The 18,620-nt window shown below is 37.8% G+C and overlaps 2 protein-coding genes across 2 annotated transcripts in view; both read right to left on the bottom strand.

Moving 5' to 3' along the window:
• The window catches only part of SQOR (sulfide quinone oxidoreductase), a 377,873-nt gene that overhangs the window by 88,681 nt on the left and 270,572 nt on the right, over window positions 1-18,620 (bottom strand). The window lies entirely within an intron of this gene.
• BLOC1S6 (biogenesis of lysosomal organelles complex 1 subunit 6) lies at window positions 1,966-17,827 on the bottom strand. The gene is made up of 5 exons (NM_001098592.1): window positions 17,706-17,827; window positions 12,684-12,825; window positions 7,927-8,014; window positions 5,612-5,698; window positions 1,966-2,260 (listed from the first exon to the last, which is right to left on the bottom strand). Exons 1-5 carry the CDS (start codon window positions 17,785-17,787, stop codon window positions 2,141-2,143), a joined length of 519 nt encoding a protein of 172 aa, NP_001092062.1. The 5' UTR covers window positions 17,788-17,827; the 3' UTR covers window positions 1,966-2,140.

Consider the following 18,620-nt stretch of genomic DNA (forward strand, 5'->3'; position numbering starts at 1 on the left):
TAGACCCCTAGGTCTGAGAACCTCCATATGCCATGGGTGCGGCCCTAAAAGGACAAAAGACAAAAAAATAAAATGTACATGCGCCCCGACGAAGAACTAATGAGTAAAAATCTCCGAGTTTTTTTGTTTGTTTGTTTGTTTTAAGTTTCCAAGTGATAATACGCAGCCTACTGTGGAAACCTCTAACTTAGACCACTAGATCAGTGGTTCTCAACTTTTAAGGTGCCTCACTTGAGGAAACTTTTTTAAAAAGAAAAACAAACATTTGTTTCAGTAGACTGAGAGTGGTGTCCAGGCTAGAGATCCAATTGCAGCTGAAGCTGCCAGCCTACACCACAGTTACATCAATGCCAGATCCAAGCTTCATCTGCGCCCTACACCACAGCTTGCAGCAAACTCTAGATTCTTAACCCACTGACTGAGACCAGGGATCAAACCCGCATCCTTATGGATACTAATGAGATTCTTAACCTGCTGAGCCGCAATGGGAACTCTGGAACCAGCATTTTAGATAATCGTTGCAGTTGGACCTCATACCACTCTGAGAAATAATGCACAGCCTTTGTCAGGTTATATATAAATGACTACATTCAGCAGTTTAGGTGACACTGTCCTGCCAGCACTAATGATCTGCCCTAGCAGTTTTAGCTAGAGTTTGGGGACAACACAAAGCCTTTAAAAATAAAATATATTTATATTCTTAAACATAAGATCAAAGTCAAGCAAATTGTGAGATCATAATTCATTCACTAAAGAAGGGAAAGGCTTTCAAACAAAAAAGAAGGGAAAGGCTTTCAAACAAACTTTTTAAACCTTTAAACAGACCAGTTCTAAGCATTCAACATAAATTTAATGCCTTCTCCATCATTACTTAGTCTGATATGTTATCAGAGGTAGTGATTCCAGCTAAGCAAAAATGTAATGTAGATTATAAAAGATACACATTCTAGTCACACACCTTTATAGGTTCTGTATAGTCTCTAAGTAAGAGACCAGATATCAGTTGGATATTAAACAATACTAAAACACTAAATATTCTCAATTTAATACAATGAAACTTCATATTTCCCTCATATAATACATTTCTACATATAATATGGGGGTGGGATCTAGAAAACACTAAAGGTATCATGCTGCCTCTTTTGTGAAGAAGCTATTTTCCCATTTTCCACCATTCTTGTCATTATCTATAAAATGGGTAGTTGGTATATATCATTCTACTTTTAAGAATTTTTTTAAAAGCACAGAAAAAGCAACCACATGTGAAGCTACACAATAAATCAGAGGACAGACAGAACTAGTGATAAGACTTCCCATGTGGAAAGTTGGGTTCATTATCTTATCAACTTGACAACTGTATCTCACAGACTGTGATGACTGTAACCAAGAATTATAAATATTTAAGCACATTTGAGGGTGTGAAAGCTACACCACCCCCGCCAAACTTTAGGAATATATATAATCTACTTTGAGCCCAGAAGCTACATAAGAACTAAATAGCAACAACAAAGCTAAGAAGCGGTGAGAGTACATGGTTAGTGGAATCAATATAGCATCTTGCTCACCTACCCTATGCCTAAGATGCTAATATTTCCTGCATACATATTTTTCTATCATGTTCTTCACAAAGGCTTAAACCACCTCTTTGTCAGTGGTAGTATGTGATTAAACAGGCTGGCATTTCTTCTTAACCAAACAATGTAAAGCTAACTGTCAAAAACCAGCTTTGTATTGACAGAGAGGCAAATGATTTTAAAAGAAACTGAAACTTCTAAATCCACACTTATTAAGAAGCTAAGAGATTCATACTAATTTTTAAGCACTTAGAGTCTAAACTATTGAAACAATCAAACCATTTTCTACTTTATAAATGACTTAGGGCCAAAAAGAATGAATTTCAAAATTAAGTGAAACAAAGTTGAAAAATTACATATAAATATATAAACCAAGTGGCATCATGTCTTCTACTTAGGGAAGAAAGCTTCTTGAATGGCTGAAATGAAGATAAACAGCACTCCTGAGAAAAGGATTTCAAAACTCAACACAACGGTATAAGGCACTACCTTAACTTCAGTCTGCACTGGGTCATCTTAAATCAAGAACATGAATAGGAGAAGGACAGATACAAACATCCAACTTCTCAGGTCCTTTTTGCTGGTTTGGCAGTTAACTGTTTTTCTCTTTCAAATTCCTTCTCTCGTTGCTGCTCCCTTTCCAACTCTTCTTTTTGCCTCTTCTGCTGAAGTTTAAGTGCTCTTTTCTATGCCAAAAAAAAAAAAAATTAAAAACAAAGAGAACACAAGGCTTATAGGTTATAGTCTAATTTAAAAGTAGCAATGCTTTTACACAGAGGGCCTCGAACATGATGAACCCAAAGACATATTATAATTAAAATTGCAAAAGTTAAAGATAAAGAGAGGATTCTAAAGGGAGTAAGAGTAAAAGCAAAGAGTTAATTATAAGGGAGCCCCATAAGGCTATCAGCTGTTTCTGTGCAGAAACTTTACTGGCTAGATGGGAGTGACAAGATATATTCAAAGTCCTGAAAGGGGAAAATCTGCAACCTAGGATACTCTATCCAGCAATGTTATCATTTAGAATAGAAAGAGAGATAAAGAGTTTCTCAGATAAGCAAAAACTAAAAGAATATAGCAATACTAAATCTATCCTAAAGGAAATATTGAAAGGTCTTCAGAAAAGAGAAAATCACAATTAGAAAGTAAATCACTTGGGAGTTCCTGTTGTGATGCAGTAGATACAAATCCAACTAGTATCCATGAGGATGCAGGTTTGATCCCTGGACTTGTTCAGTGGGTCAGGGATCCAGCATTGCCATGAGCTGTGGTGTAGGTTGCAGACACAGCTCAGATCTGGCATTGCTATGGCTGTGGCACAGGCCAGCAGCTGTAGCTCCAATTTGACCCCTAGCCTGGAAACTTCCATATGCCATGGCTGTGGTCCTGAAAAGCAAAAAAAAAAAAAAAAAAAAAAAAAAAGAGAGAGAGAGAGAGAATAAATCACTTAAATAAACCAGGATACAGATTAAAAAAAAAATAAGAAAAATTTCTGTGAATGTAATGATAATTACAAAGAATGGCAAAAATATGAACCTAAAGGATGTAAAAAAGGACATCAAAATCATAAAATCTAAGGGAGGAGAATAAGAAAATATAGATTTTTTTTCTAGAATGTGTTTGAGCTTATATTACTACCAGTTTAAAGCAAGTAGATATAGGAAGGGGTTAACATATTTGAAAAACAGGGTAACCACAAATCAAAAACATATAATAGATTCACAAAAGCCAAAATGAAGAGAACATAAGCATAATGCAAAAAGAAAATCATCAAACCACAAGAGGAAAAACAAAAAGGAAAAGAAAGGGACAAAGAAGAAATATAAAATCAGTGGGAAAATAAGCTCAAAATGACAATAAATACGTGTATCTATCAATAATTACCTTAAATGTCAATGGACTTGGGCTCCAATCAAAAGACATAAAGTGGCAGATTGGATTAAAAAAAAAAAGAGAGAGCCTACAATATGCTGCCCACAAGTGACCCATTTTAGGACAAAAGACACACATAGACTGAAAGTGAGGGGATAGAAAAAGACATTTCATGCAAACAGAAATGACAAGAAAGTAGGGATTACAATATTCACATCAGACAAGAGACTTTAAAATAAAAAAAATATATAAAGAAAGAAAGATATGGTGTGGATAAGCAATGAGATCCTGCTGTATAGCACAGGGAACTATATCTAATCACTTGTGATAGAACATGATGGAAGATAATGTGAGAAAAAGAAAGTATATATATGTATAACTGGGTCACTTTGCTGTACAGCAGAAATTGACAGAACACTATAAATCAACCATAATAAAAAAATTTTTAAAAAAGAATGATAAAGAAGCACACTGTACAATGATAAAAGGAGCAATACAAGGAGAGGATATAACATTCATCAACACACATGCACTTAATATAGGAGCACCTAAATACATAAAACAAATACTAACAGACATAAAGGGAGAAACTGAAAGGAATAAAATAATAATAGAAGACTTTAATACCCATTCACATCAATGGACAGATCTTCAAGACAGAAAATCAATAAGGCAAAAGGGAAACTAAATGACACACTAGAACAGTTAGACTTGATATTTTCAGGACCTAATATCCAAAAAAGGCAGAATACACATTATTTTCAAGTATACATGGAACATTATCTAGGATTGACCTAGGGCACAAAACAAGTTTCAACAAACTAAGACTACATTAATTGTTTCAAGCTTCTTTTCTGATCACAATGGCATGAAGCTAGAAAAAAACAATTACATGGAGACTAAACAACATGCTACTAAAATACCAGTGGGCCAACAATGAAATCAAAGAAGAAATTAAAAAATATCTTGAAGCAAACGACAATGAAAATATAACCATACAAAATCTATGGGATGCAGCAAAAGCAGTTCTTGCAGGAAAATGTATAGCAATATAGGCCTTTTTTAAGAAATAAGAAGGAGTTCCCGTCGTGGCGCAGTGGTTAACGAATCCGACTAGGAACCAGGAGGTTGCGGGTTCGGTCCCTGCCCTTGCTCAGTGGGTTAACGATCCGGCGTTGCCGTGAGCTGTGGTGTAGGTTGCAGACGCGGCTCGGATCCCACGTTGCTGTGGCTCTGGCGTAGGCCGGTGGCTACAGCTCCGATTCAACCCCTAGCCTGGGAACCTCCATATGCCACGGGAGCGGCCCAAGAACCAAGAGATAGCAACAATAACAACAACAAAAAAAGACAAAAAGACAAAAAAAAAAAAAGAAATAAGAAAAATCTCAAGTAAACAACCTAAACCACCACCTAAAGAATTAGAAAAAGAACAAAACCTAACATCAGGATAAGGAAGGAGATAATAAAATAGTAGTGTTTTTGGAGAACAAACTAGTGGTACCATTGTGTGTGGGGAGGGGGGCAGCAATATAGGGGTACGGGAGTGGGAGGTACAAACAAACTACTGGGTGTAAGATAGGCTCAAGGATGTGTTGTACAACACGGAGAACATAGCCAATATTTTGTAAATAACTGTAAATGGAAAGTAACATTTAAAAATTGTATTAAAAATTTTTAATTTTAACATTTTTAAACAAGTAACAGTGCTCTGATTTAAGATAATCAATAAATTTCATATTTAACTTTCATATTTGTTCTGAGTTTTTTTTAATTGATGTATAATTACTGGAAAATACTATATAAGTTACAGATGTATGACATAGTGATTCACAATTTTTTAACGTTTGGGATACTTTAAGGTCTCCTTGATACAAGAAGTTTATTTACTATAAACTCTTATTAAATGAGAAATACAGTGACATATTCAGAGAACATGAGCCTACCAGCCAGTTATTAAAGGAAAAGCCCAAAGTGAAGCCCAAAATACATAAGAATGTATTTTAAAGAAACAAACAAAAAAAAAACCACAATGTACCATGAATTAAGTATGTTATTGTATATGAATATAAGAAATCAGAAAATAAATATTGGAGAAAAATAGACAATTAAACCTCTATTTATATAAAGACTATGAAAGAATTTTTTAGCATTGATTATTAACTCACTTTTAACTTTGATGTCTTTTCATGAAGCATCAGCATTTCTTTTCTTATATTCACCAACTTGGCATGATAGTGTTTAGCTTCAGTGAACTTACCATGGAAAAGTAAACGAAAAGTCAACTTAAAACAGACAAATATCAAAAGGGATAAATAAATCAATGTCTAAATTACAGTTCATTCTTCCTAAATTGGTCAAATTTTTGAAGCTTTAATTATCGCCACATTGTAATTCCAAAATTCAAATCTAATTTAAATCACTAGCAGGCTTTTGAGAATACTTGATTCCGTGCAGATTGATTAAAAAGTTACTAAACATAATACAGACATTTATATTCTATACAGATAACATTTTGCCTTAAAAACATGCAATTTTAGTAAGACTATCCAATAATGCTCAGTTTTATTTAAGAAAAGTAAAACACTCTACTGCCTTTACAAGAGAGAGGCCAAGCCAGAGTACATAGGACAGTTTAAGTGAAGTGTCTGCCCATCGGGAAAAACCAAGCTATGACCAGAAAGCCCTGAGAGGGTGGCAGACAAGTTTGGTCATATTCTTTGGGCTTCTGAAGTCAGACCAAGGAGAACAATCTCTGTAAGCACACTTTTATTTCCAAGTAGTGTTACATATGTATAGACTTTCCATCTCAGCCAGAGATGGGAGAGAAGGAAAAAGAGCTCCTCATTCTCAGGAAGCAAGGCAACAGAAAGAGAAGGTCAGGTAACAAAAATGAAAGAAGTGTCAGTAGAGAAATTAGCAGCCATAATACAGCTACAAGTAAAGTTGGAGTCAGATGAGCTCTAGAGCTTACAGACTCTCTTTCTCTCTCTCTGAGCCTTCTAATTTTCAGTTCCTAAATGACAATCAAAACCACTCTTGGGCTGAAAGAAGGAAAAAGAGGAAGACTTAGCTTCTGCCCTTCAGATGGAAGCAACAATACTACATTTGCTTGGTTCATTCATTCTTCATTCTTTCATTAATTCATTCATTCAACAAAACTCATTCTGCTGCAACATGAACTCAGTGGGGAAGACAAAACTAGGTAGGCTTCACAAATCAGGAACTATTGAATGGAAGACTTCATATATACTACCACATGCTTCTATCTAATACTAGAGAAGGCAGTCTTGGTTTCTTATTGTTATAAAAGGAAAACATTAGTAAGCCACATTTTTCCAATGAAAAGTACATTTTTTGACGTAAGTATGAAAGTACACAAAACCATGCAAACTAAGCTAATGTTAGTTTCTAATGTTTGACATAAAAAGGAAGATAGCCACAAGTTCCTTATTTCTGTTAATTCTCCATTTCCTAAAATAAAGAGTATCAGTTCCTCTCATCCAAAAGCTATAACGCTCCTGATGAAATTCAACTATTATTGCCTATATTGAAAGACATAAAGGGTCCATAAAGGAGCTTCAAACAATCTGTTTCAGAGTTAAGTTGTTCTGGCATTGTGAAAATGCCATACAATTGAATAAATGCTAATTTCAAAATCCATGTACTTGATAAAAAGAGATGTGCTTTCTTTAACAGGAAAAATAGTACCCCCAAAGCTCCTTACTTTTACTTCTCTTTTATTTGTCTTCAATTATGAGTAGATCTATTCCAGACGTTCATATATAAGTTCAATTTCCTACCTCAAGTTCAACATTTGAAAGCTAGCAATTCAAGAAAATAGAAAGTCTAATAAAGTAAATCAATGTTTCTTGTTAAACAACAAATTCTAAACTTTAAAAATTAGAGGAAAAGGAGTTCCCACTGTGATGCAGTGCATTAAGAACCTGACTGCAGTGGCTCAGGTCGCTGTAAAGGCAAAAGTTGATCCTCAGCCCAGCACAGTGTGTTAAAGGATCTGGCATTACTATACTTGCAGCGGACGTAGCAGCTATGGCTTGGATTCAATCCCTAGCCCAGGAACTTCCATATGCCACAGGTGCAACCATAAAAAGGAGTTCCCATCATGGCACAGTGGTTAACGAATCCAACTAGGAACAATGAGGTTGCGGGTTCAATCCCTGGCCTTGCTCAGTGGGTTAACGATCCGGCGTTGCCGTGAGCTGTGGTGTAGGTCGCAGATGTGGCTTGGATCCCACATTGCTGTGGCTGTGGCGTAGGCCAACGTCTACAGCTCCGATTAGACCCCTAGCCTAGGAACCTCCATATGCCATAGGAGCAGCCCTAGAAAAGGCAAAAAGACAAAAAAAAAAAAAATTAGAAGAAAAGATCTCAAACATACATAAGTACAAAGCTGGGAGGATAAACCTAGCTATTTCTAAAACAAGATGTCATTAAGCAATGTCAACTAAGTCATACTTACCAAAGCATTAATATCCAACATAGAATGACATTCCTTAAATTTTGAAATCTCTTGTTCCAGTGTGTCTAATAATACAACTTGGTTCTGTCTGAAACAAAAGCACATAGTCAAAATAAACTTTACATACTTTAAGAGGAGGGTCATTAAAACAAATCACATTCAACTTGGTCAATGTTAAAAGGAGAAATAATTTGGAAGTTTATTGACATTCCATGGCTTATTTAGTTTAACATAATCTTTTTCAAAATAATATTCCAAATCCTCATTCTGATAAGTAAACGGGTCTTTTATTCATGCCTCAATTACAGACTAGAACAACATCAAGCCATTTTAAATTATTTTATTATTTATTTTTAGGAACTCTTTGTATTATCATCAAAAGTTTTTTTAATACTATGTTGCCCAAGAAACTTGATGTTTTATTTATATTAAAACTGTAACATTACCATAAAGGAGAAGAGAAGCAGTGACTTTTTAGATTAGGGTTGGGAAAAATGCAGCACCAAGGGATAATAACTAGTCACATGATCTTGGAAATTTAGTTTGTTTCTCTGGACCTAAACTTCTTCATTTATAAAGTAAGGTCAATCCAGGTAATTTCTAAGCTTCCTCATTAAGATCTGAGTCAAAACTTTCTTTTTTTTTTTTTTTTTGCCTTTTTAGAGCCACACTCATGGCATAGGGAAGTTCCCAGGCTAGGGGTCAAATAGGAGCTGCAGCTGCCAGCCTATACCACAGCTCACAGCAACACCATATCCCCAACCCACTGAGTGAGGCCAGGGATCAAACCCATATCCTCATGCATACTAGTCAGATTAGTTACTGCTGAGCTACAATAAGAACACCTGATTCAAAACTTTCTATTGAGGAAGAAAAGCCAATTTCTCTGATATTCTTCTCCAGATCAACCAATGCTAGGATCATAGGAATAAGTAACACTGTGGGGGGAGGGAGCATTACCTAATTAAATAGTTCAAAGAATACTATAGACAAAGAAAAATATGACATGATGTGCTTGCAAAACTATGCAAACAGAGAACAATGAAAATAAGAAATAGCAATGAAGAGACTGAAAGGCAGTTACAGTATCTCTACCATTCAGTACTGAGTGTGGCATACCTCACAGGTCACAGATGTCCCTTCAGCTGACCAGAGACTACAGAAGGTGAAAAACAGAATGGATGAGAGGAAAACCCAGCAGATCAATGACCCAAGAGAGGCAGGACAGTAGAAACAGGCTGCTACAACTGGAAAACAATTTATTAACATAATTTATGGAAAAGGGATCACCACTACTTATCCCCTGGACGTTAAAAAAATAACAAAGGAATACTTTCAACACCTCTGTTCACAAATTTGAAAACTTAGATGGAAATGACTAATTCCTTGAAAGACACAAACTACTAAAATTCATACAAAGAGAAACAGATAATCTAAGTAGGCCTATATTTCTAAGTAGTAAATGTCCAGAAATGAAAGAATCAGGAACCGGTGGCTTCACTGGGATTTCCACCTAATATTTAAGGAAGAAATCATACCAATTTTCCACAATATCTTTCAAAAAACATCAGCAAAGAGAGCACTTCTTAACTCATTCTATGAGGTCAGCATTATCCTAAAATCAAAACCCGATAAAGACATTACAAGAAAAGAAAACTATAGGCCATTATCTTTCATGAACATAGGTGCAAAAATTCTCCACAAAATATCAACAAATCAAACCCAACAATGTATAAAAAGAATAATATACCACGACCAAGTGGAATTTATGCCAAGCACGCAAAGCTGGTTCAACATTTGAAAATTAATCAATATAACCCATCGCATCAACTGGTTAAAGAAGAAAAATCATATGGTCTTAACAGCTGATGTAGAAAAAGCACTTGGAAAAGTCCCACACTCGTTCATGATTAAAAACATTCTCATCAAACTAGAGAGAGGAACTTCCCCAACTTGATAAAGACCATCAAAAACAAACAAACAAGAATAAAAAACAAAACCTACAGCTAATATTGCACTTGTGGTAAGAAACTAGAAGCTTTCCCCCTAAAGATCAGGAGCAAAGAAAGGATGTCCACTCTCACTACTCCTATTCAACATTGTACTACAAGTCCTAGCTAATGCAGTAAGACAAGAAAAGGAAATAAAAGGTATACAGATTGGAAAGGAAGAAATAAAACCATCTTTGTTCACAGCTGACATGATTGTCTATGTAGAAATCCCCAAAGAATCAAGAAAACCCAGGAACAAATATGTGACTACAGCAAGGTTTCAGGATACAAGGTTAATATACAAAAGTCAGTTGCCTTCCTATACACCAGCAAAGAACAATTATATCATTTATAATAACCCCTGTCAGAAGAAATACTTTGGCATAAATCTAACAAAATATGTATAGGATCTACATGCAAAAACTATTAAGCTCTAATGAAAGAAATAAAAAAAAGATCTAAACTATGGAGAGATATTCCAAGTAAAAGGAATTAAAAACTCAACATTGCTATGATATCAATTCTTCCCAACTTGATCTATAGGTTCAATGCAATCTCAATTTAAATTCCAGTAAGTTATTTTATAGAAATCAACAAACTGATTCTAAAATTCACATGGAGGAGTTTCCGTCATGGCACAGAAGCAATTAATCTGACTAGGAACCATGAGGTTGTGGGTTCAATCCCTGAGGTTGTGTGTTCACTCACTCAGTGGGTTAAGGATCCAGCATTGCCATGAGCTGTGGTATAGGTTGCAGACACAGCTCAGATCCCGTGTTGCTGTGGCTGTGGCATAGGCCAACAGCTGTAGCTCCAATTAGACTCCTAGCCTGGGAACCTCCATATGCCTTGGGTTCGGCCCTAAAAAAAAAAAGAAAGATGACATAATGCCATTTGCAGCAACATGGATGGAACTAGAGAATCTCATACTGAGTGAAATAAGCCAGAAAGACAAAGACAAATACCATATGATATCACTTATAACTGGAATCTAATATCCAGCACAAATGAACATCTCCTCAGAAAAGAAAATCATGGACTTGGAGAAGAGACTTGTGGCTGCCTGATGGGAGGGGGAGGGAGTGGGAGGGATCGGGAGCTTGGGTTTATCAGACACAACTTAGAATAGATTTACAAGGAGATCCTGCTGAATAGCATTGAGAACTTTGTCTAGATACTCATGTTACAACAGAAGAAAGGGTGGGGGAAAAATGTAATTGTAATGTATACATGTAAGGATAACCTGACCCCCTTGCTGTACAGTGGGAAAATAAAAAAAAAATTATAAAAAAAAAAAAAACTATGTGGATCAAGAAAAAGAGAAAATAAACTGCAGATTGGGAAAATATAGTTACCAAAAAAACAAACAAAAAAAAAAAAAAAAAAAAGAAAGAAAAGACAAAGAGTAAGTTTTACAGCAGCAGCACCACAAAAAAGACATGACAGGCCAGCTGGTCTGACCATCACAAAAAAGCTGACCACCACAAAAAAGACATGACAGGCCAGCTTGGTCAATCCAGAGAGGTCCTGACCCACAAAGAAGCAGAAGCTCAGGCTGCTGTTTCTGGGTGGGAGCTAATAAAATTAGAGTGTATATTTTTACAAACCATGGATCCCATTCTATTGGTTCCATTCTTCCTTATCCTGTTCCTTTCTTAGCTTATCCTCCAATCCTTTATTTAGCAAGTAGACTTATTAACTAGGAATGAAATGGGTCATCTCAAAAAAAAAAAAAAAAAAAAAAAAAAGATAATTAAGGAGTTTCCATTGTGGTTCAGTGGGTTAAGAACCCGACTAGTATCCATGAGGGTGTGGGTTCGATCCTTGGCCTCACTCAAAGAGTTAAGGATCCAGGAGTTCCCGTCGTGGCGCAGTGGTTAACGAATCCGACTAGGAACCATGAGGTTGCAGGTTCGGTCCCTGCCCTTGCTCAGTGGGTTAACGATCCGGCGTTGCCGTGAGCTGTGGTGTAGGTTGCAGACGTGGCTCGGATCCCGCGTTGCTGTGGCTCTGGCGTAGGCCGGTGGCTACAGCTCCGATTCAACCCCTAGCCTGGGAACCTCCATATGCCGCGGGAGCGGCCCAAGAAATAGCAACAATAACAACAACAACAACCAAAAAGACAAAAGACAAAACAAAAAAAAAAAAAAAAGAGTTAAGGATCCAGTGTTGCCACAAGCTGCAGTGTAGGTCACAGTTGCAGCTAGGATCTGGCATTGCTGTAGCTGTTGCATAGGCCAGCGGCTGCAGCTCCAATTTGACCCCTAGCCCAAGAACTTCCATATGCTGAAGATGCGGCCATAAAAACAAAGGAAAAAAAAGATAATTTAGGATTTCTGACAACTCGTGAACCAGCAGTTGAACACAAATGTGACTCTTAATGGAGGTAACTTAGCACTTCTACTTAGAAACAGGTGTTTACCCATTCTGCAACATTCCCAATAGGAGATATTTTCCTAAAATAGTGGTAAGACACAAAAACTAATCAGTCTAGATAAGATTTAGGGGTACTTCTTAGAAGAGACGAAACACTCGGAGTATTAATTTCACTTTTTACATTTAGGTTACTATGTAATCCAAATTACATATATTCTATGTAATTTAGATTACTCCACTCCCATTTGCTATCACAAAAGATATAGAAATACTCATTATATTAAATGTTACAAAATATTACCCCTAATACAGCATATACGTTAACTTATACAGTAAACTATGACTATGCCAGAGGGGAAAGGAGTGCATTTATGGTTTTTGTCAGCTCACGTGAGTTCCTGGAGGGCTTGTTTTGATCTCTGCAGATCTGGCAAGTAGTGAGAAAGCAATCCTTCTGCCAGCTGCTCCACAGCTTTGTCTTCTATGTTCAAGTCCTCTGTTAACCCTTCATCTGGAGAAGTGTCGCTTAAACCTATTGCCAACCAGAAAATCAAATTTAGGAAGCTTTTAAATTGACACAGAGGTAAAAGAGTAGTAGGGAGGGAGAGAAAGACCCTGGTAGTGGAGTTCAGACCAGACACATAGCCTACTTAAAGTATCTTTTTTTTAAAAACTTTGACCTCGTGAGCATATTCTAAAAGAAGAGTTATGAGCACTCAGTATTTTTTAGCTACTAGTACAAGGTAAAGTCTGGATTAAAAGGACATTAACATACACAAAATTCTCTACATTTATATATTTTGCAGGTTAGAGGATTTCATTTCCCATGACTTATTAAAGGAGTCTGAGGCCAAAAAGGGAGTAACAGTCACTGAACGGAAACGAGAAATTCTTCTTTTCAAAGCTCACAGAAATTATATATATTTTAAATACAATAACTAAAAGTATTCTTATACAACTAGGAAGTAATATGGGTCAACGTTTGTTTTGTGTACAGCTTAATACATTATTTACATGTAAAAGGAGGGTTTTTTTGTCATTTGTTAGAGATGATGGGAGAGATTTTCTAAGAATTTCTCCTCTCTTGAGATTCAGTACCTTAATTTACCATAGAGAATAGTATAATAACTGTCTTATGGAGTTCTCGTTGTGACTCAGTGGAAGACAAGTATGACTAGTAACCATGTGGACACAGGTTTGATCCCTGACCTCACTCAGCTCAATGGGTTAAGGATCTGGCATTGCCATGAGCTGTGGTGTAGGTCACAGACTCAGCTCAGATCCCACGTTGCTGTGGTTGTGGCGTAGGCCAGTGGCTACAGCTCCAACTGGACCGCTAGCCTGGAACCTCCATATGCCATGGGTGCAGTCCTAAAAAGACAAAAATAATAATAATTGTGTGTATATCTACACATCATGAACTATTTCATTCATACTTTTCCACTGAATAACAATGTAAGCACTGTGCCAGACATTCAAAAATGTATTAATATGACTGCCTGTCAATCACTACCCCACCAAGAAAAGTACAAAACAATTTCTAAACAGGGTTCAATGAACGGTTTGTAAGATTTTAGAATCAGAGGTTTAGAATGAAAAAAAAAAAAGTGAGATGGTCACATTACTAAAATTCTACTTCAGAACATTTTTAAACTAATATTGAACTCTGAAACATCTCTAATCATAATCTGATAATAATCCATAACAAGAAATTAGATCATTATACAGAATAACTTTATCATGACACTTTGCTTATAGCTTATTTCCAAGTATAGTTTTTACCACATATTTAAATGTTGGCAAGGCTGAGGAAAACAACATGCTATCATATTCAAAATTAGCTTTTAGAAATTAAAATAGCACAGTGTTTATTTGGATCCTGAGAAACATATAAACAATCTTTGGAATTCTCAAGGCTGCAAGGCAATATTCAAACAAATAAGAGCTAACTAGAGGAGTTCCTGTTGTGGCTCAGCAGTAACAAAGCCAACTAGCATCCATGAGGATGTGGGTTTGATCCCTGGCCTTGCTCACTGGGTTAAAGATCTGGCATTGCCATGAGCTTCAGTGTAGGTCGCAGATGTGGCTCGGATCTAGTGTTGCTATGGCTGTGGGACAGGCCAGCAGCTGTAGCTCTGATTTGACCCCTAGTCTGGGAACTTCCATATGCCACAGGTGTAGCCCTAAAAAACATAAAAAATAAAATAATTTTTTTAAAAAAAGACTTAATTAGAAACTGAAGCACTTCGAAAATGAAATAAAAATATATAATAGGAAAAGTGGAACATTTACAGATATTGTCATTGATGTACCATCAGATGGGACATTAATAAAAATATATCTGATGATTCAATAGTTTGTAATAACCTATATGGGGGAAAGAATGGATATATTTATATGTATGACTGACTCACTTTGCTGAACACCTGAAAATAACACATCAGTGTAAATCAACTATACTCCAATAAAATTAAATTTAAAAAAATCTGAAGATTAAAGGCTTGATTACATCTTGATTAAAGGCTTGATTACATCTTCAGATTAAATCTGAAGATTAAATCTGAAGATGTAAAGGCTTGATTACAATAATACTGCAAACAGCGGCAACTCTAAAAAAACACAGAAAACATAATTACTACAGATAAACAGACACAACCAAATAAGGGCATTTCAATCATTTTTTGGCCACACCCATGGCATGCAGAAGTTCCTGGGCCAGGGATCAAATCTGGGCCACAGCTGTAACCAGTGCCACAGCAGTGACAATGCCAGATCCTTAACCAGGTGAGCCACCAGGAACTCCAAGAATATTTCAACTTTAAGGAATAATAACCAATACACCTTCCTTACACTCTACACACATTTTAACTCACAGACCACCCCTCCAACCTCTTATCCTGCCCCAGTATTCTGGTTAATTATTGGAAGAGTCTGAGGTTACTTGTGTTTTCACAACACTTATTTACTAAAGTTAAGGTACTTTATTGTGGGCGACAAGAAACATTTGCTGCACGTGTATTTTATACACTAGTTTTTGAGGTGACAACAATAAATTCGGCAAGTCCCCTTCCCAGAATGGGTTCAATACAGGAGAATCAGAGAATGTGAGAAGTACCTCAGATGAGAGAAAGAGCACTTTCACCAGGGATATCAGGGAACAATTTCTAAAGGAGCTGAAGCTTGAAGAAGGGGGCATAAGCTGAAAAACAAAAATACTCCTACTCATTCCCTTAGGCCAGAGTCACTCTGAAGTTTCTTACACAGCTTTCAAGAAATTTTCTTTGCATACTTACACTTACACCTTGTTTTTAATCACAAATGAAATACTGCTCTTACTGTTCTGCAACTTTTCTCACATATATGTCTTAGATATCATCCACATCAACATATTTCAATCTACTATATTCTTTTTGACAGAACAGAATTATATCTTATTTTATTGAGCCAGTTCCCTACTGTTATGAACTAATGTTTGTGTCCTTCCCTAAAATTAATATGTTGAAGCTCAAACCTCCAATGTAATGGCATTTAGAGGTGGAAGTCTTTGGGAAGTAATTAAGTTTAGATGAAGTCTAAGGGTAGAGGTCCCCATGATGGGATTGCTGTCCTTAACAGAGAGAGAGAGAGACCAGAACTCTCCCTCTACCATGTGAGGCCACAAGTGGAAGGCAACCATCTGCAAATCAGAAGAGGGTCCTCTCAAGGAACATATTCTGCCCAAATCTAAATCTTGGATTTCACAGCCTTCAGAACTTCAAGGAATAAATGTCTGTGGTTCAAGTCAGCCTGTTATTTTGTTATAGCAGCCCATGTAGACTAAGATAACTCACAGAAAAATGACACATTTTCACTTTTTGCTATTTCAAACAATGTTGCATGAGTCTCCTTACTTGTCTTTGCATATTCATGCCACTGTTTCTGAAGGATAAATTCTTAGGAATAGATTAATGGGACAAAGATTTCAAGTATTTTTTTTTTAACAGACACTGGAAAACTGCCTTCCTAAGAGATGGCACCAATTTACACTGCCACTAACAATCTACATGGGCTGCTATTTCCAAATGGGTAATAATGCCAGACTAGGAGAGAAAGGGATGCAATACAGGTAGAGGAAGCAGCATGAGGCAAGGTGGGAATATAGGATTGCTCTGGAAAGAAGTTAGTTTGGGACGTCTGGAGCATAAGACACATGCAGTAGTGAGTTGTGGCCAGCCTTCAAGAACTCTTGGGTGCTAATCTAATGTATCTGGCCCTTAGTTTAGTAAGTAGTAAGGAGCCATTTAAGGTTTCCAAGTAAGGAAACAACATGATAGGAGCTTTATCTTGGGGAAGTGACGTGACAGGGAGCTAGATGGAATGAAAGAGTAAAGGACTGGAAGGGCACTAGCCTTACAACTGTTGCTGTAGCAGTGAAATGCAAAAAGGAGATGGAAATTGTAGAACAGAATCCCCTAAATAGAGGTAGGAGGCCAGTGAGAAGAGTCAAGAGTAATGTCAAGTCATAGGGACTTGGCACCATTAATAGGATCAAATATCTACTTTTATTTATGTACATGCTATATGTGAGATTAGTGCAAAACAACCACGTCAAAGTACCCAACAAGCGGATGGAGGAGCAAGCAGAGAGGGACCCGAGCTGCACTTGTACACAAAGAAGCCATATTTATAGAATAAACTTGTGCAGGTGGGAAAAGAGGGAGATCACTGAGGAAAAGCACGACCAAGAAAGCGCTGAGTTATTTGGGGGTAACTCCTGAAATTTTGCAACAGGAAGTACAAGTAAAGGCACGTCCAAAGTCCTGCAGCCTTCTGCACCTAGGGCACCTCATCTGAACCACAGAACACAGTAACTGCTTTGACTATCTTCTCAATTCTCCCAAGGACGGTAAATACATAGTACCATTGCGGATGCACAGCAAGTCAATTCACTACATTCAATAGACGTCCTAAGCCATTAGGGCTTAAATCTCTCCTGGAACTCAGGATGAGAAGACTTCTGGAGAAATAGGGATGCAGTAAGGTCAACATGCAAGACGAGCATTTCATGAGTAAGTGGTCAATAAAACTGGATACATCAGTTCTCTGAATCACAAACCTATTATCCTTCTGAGAAATTCATCCTAAACCCCTAACGTGTAAGAGTGTGCTGGAGTCAACACACAAACTCAGAATGGCTTCATCATCAACCTCCACCAACAGCACCCCAAACACCGCTTCCCCTCCAGACCTCATTTCCCCTCCCCTGCTTTCGATTGGAGGTTAGGCAATATAACCATACTTCCGCGCTGGGGCCAAAGCCTCCAGGCCGCGGCACTAAAAGCATCTTATTCCTGCGAAACGGCCCACTTACTCTTACTCCCGGAGACCCATCCACTCGGGTCCCAGCCGCCCGCCCCGCCCCAAAGCACGTACCAGGCGTGATGTCCTCGGCCCCCAGGCCGTCAAGTGGCCCTGGCAGGACCCTGTCCGGGGGCGGCGGCCCAGAGACACTCATGTCCCGTCCGCTGGGAATTGGCAAGGGGCAGCTGTACAGTCAGAGGCAGTAAGTACCGAACGAGTCCAGAGCCTACCCGGACAAAAGCGACGGTCGCACCCGGAAGTGACAGAAGCGGAATGCGTCAGGCCCAAGGCACTTGACCACGGTCCGCCCCACCCCCTTCTTGCCTTCCACCCCTTCACCCCCACTTCCGGGACTCTGCGCTCAAGAGGTTGTCTGGTTAGGAAGTGGTCTGAGTAGAGTCGGCTGTGTAGCGGTGGTAGGAGGCGGGGATGAGAAGGGGTGGTGACGGGAAGGGGCTGCTCCCAGGAGTGTCTCTGAAGACTGGAACGCACTGTGTTGAGCATGGGCGAGCAGCCGGACTTGGTTCAGTAAGTCTGTGCAGCTTTTCAGTTTTGTGTCTGCCTAAGGAAACGCCTTGAGAACAAGGACCCTGCAAATTTGGACCTATTAAAAAGTCAACCTTTAGCTCTCTTCAGCCTTACTAATTGGAGGTTTTCCCGGGATTCCTTTTCCTCCTGTTGATTGTAGCTGACCAATTTATTAGGCCTGGGTTGCAGCATCCACTGAACAGATTCAGCCAAATTACTGAAAACTGCACTTACTGAGATCCTAAGGGATGATGTCACGAACTTTAATGAAAAACACTTAGAAATGGGCAGAAGCAGCGTCAGACCCAATAAAACGCCTCTTTACCTTCGACCCTCTCACTTAGACTGTAATAGTGGCCTCCTAATGTTGCACCCCAAATAACTTATGCTGCAGGCAAGGTGTCTTAAAAAAAAAAAAAAAAAAAAAAAAAAAAAAAACTCGAGTCCTACCACTCTGCC

This window comes from Sus scrofa, chromosome 1 (assembly GCF_054392235.1).
Source record: "Sus scrofa isolate SSC_HxYL_T2T_F1_AM1 chromosome 1, Sscrofa_HxYL_maternal_Yorkshire_Landrace_v2.0, whole genome shotgun sequence".
Taxonomy (NCBI): domain Eukaryota; kingdom Metazoa; phylum Chordata; class Mammalia; order Artiodactyla; family Suidae; genus Sus; species Sus scrofa.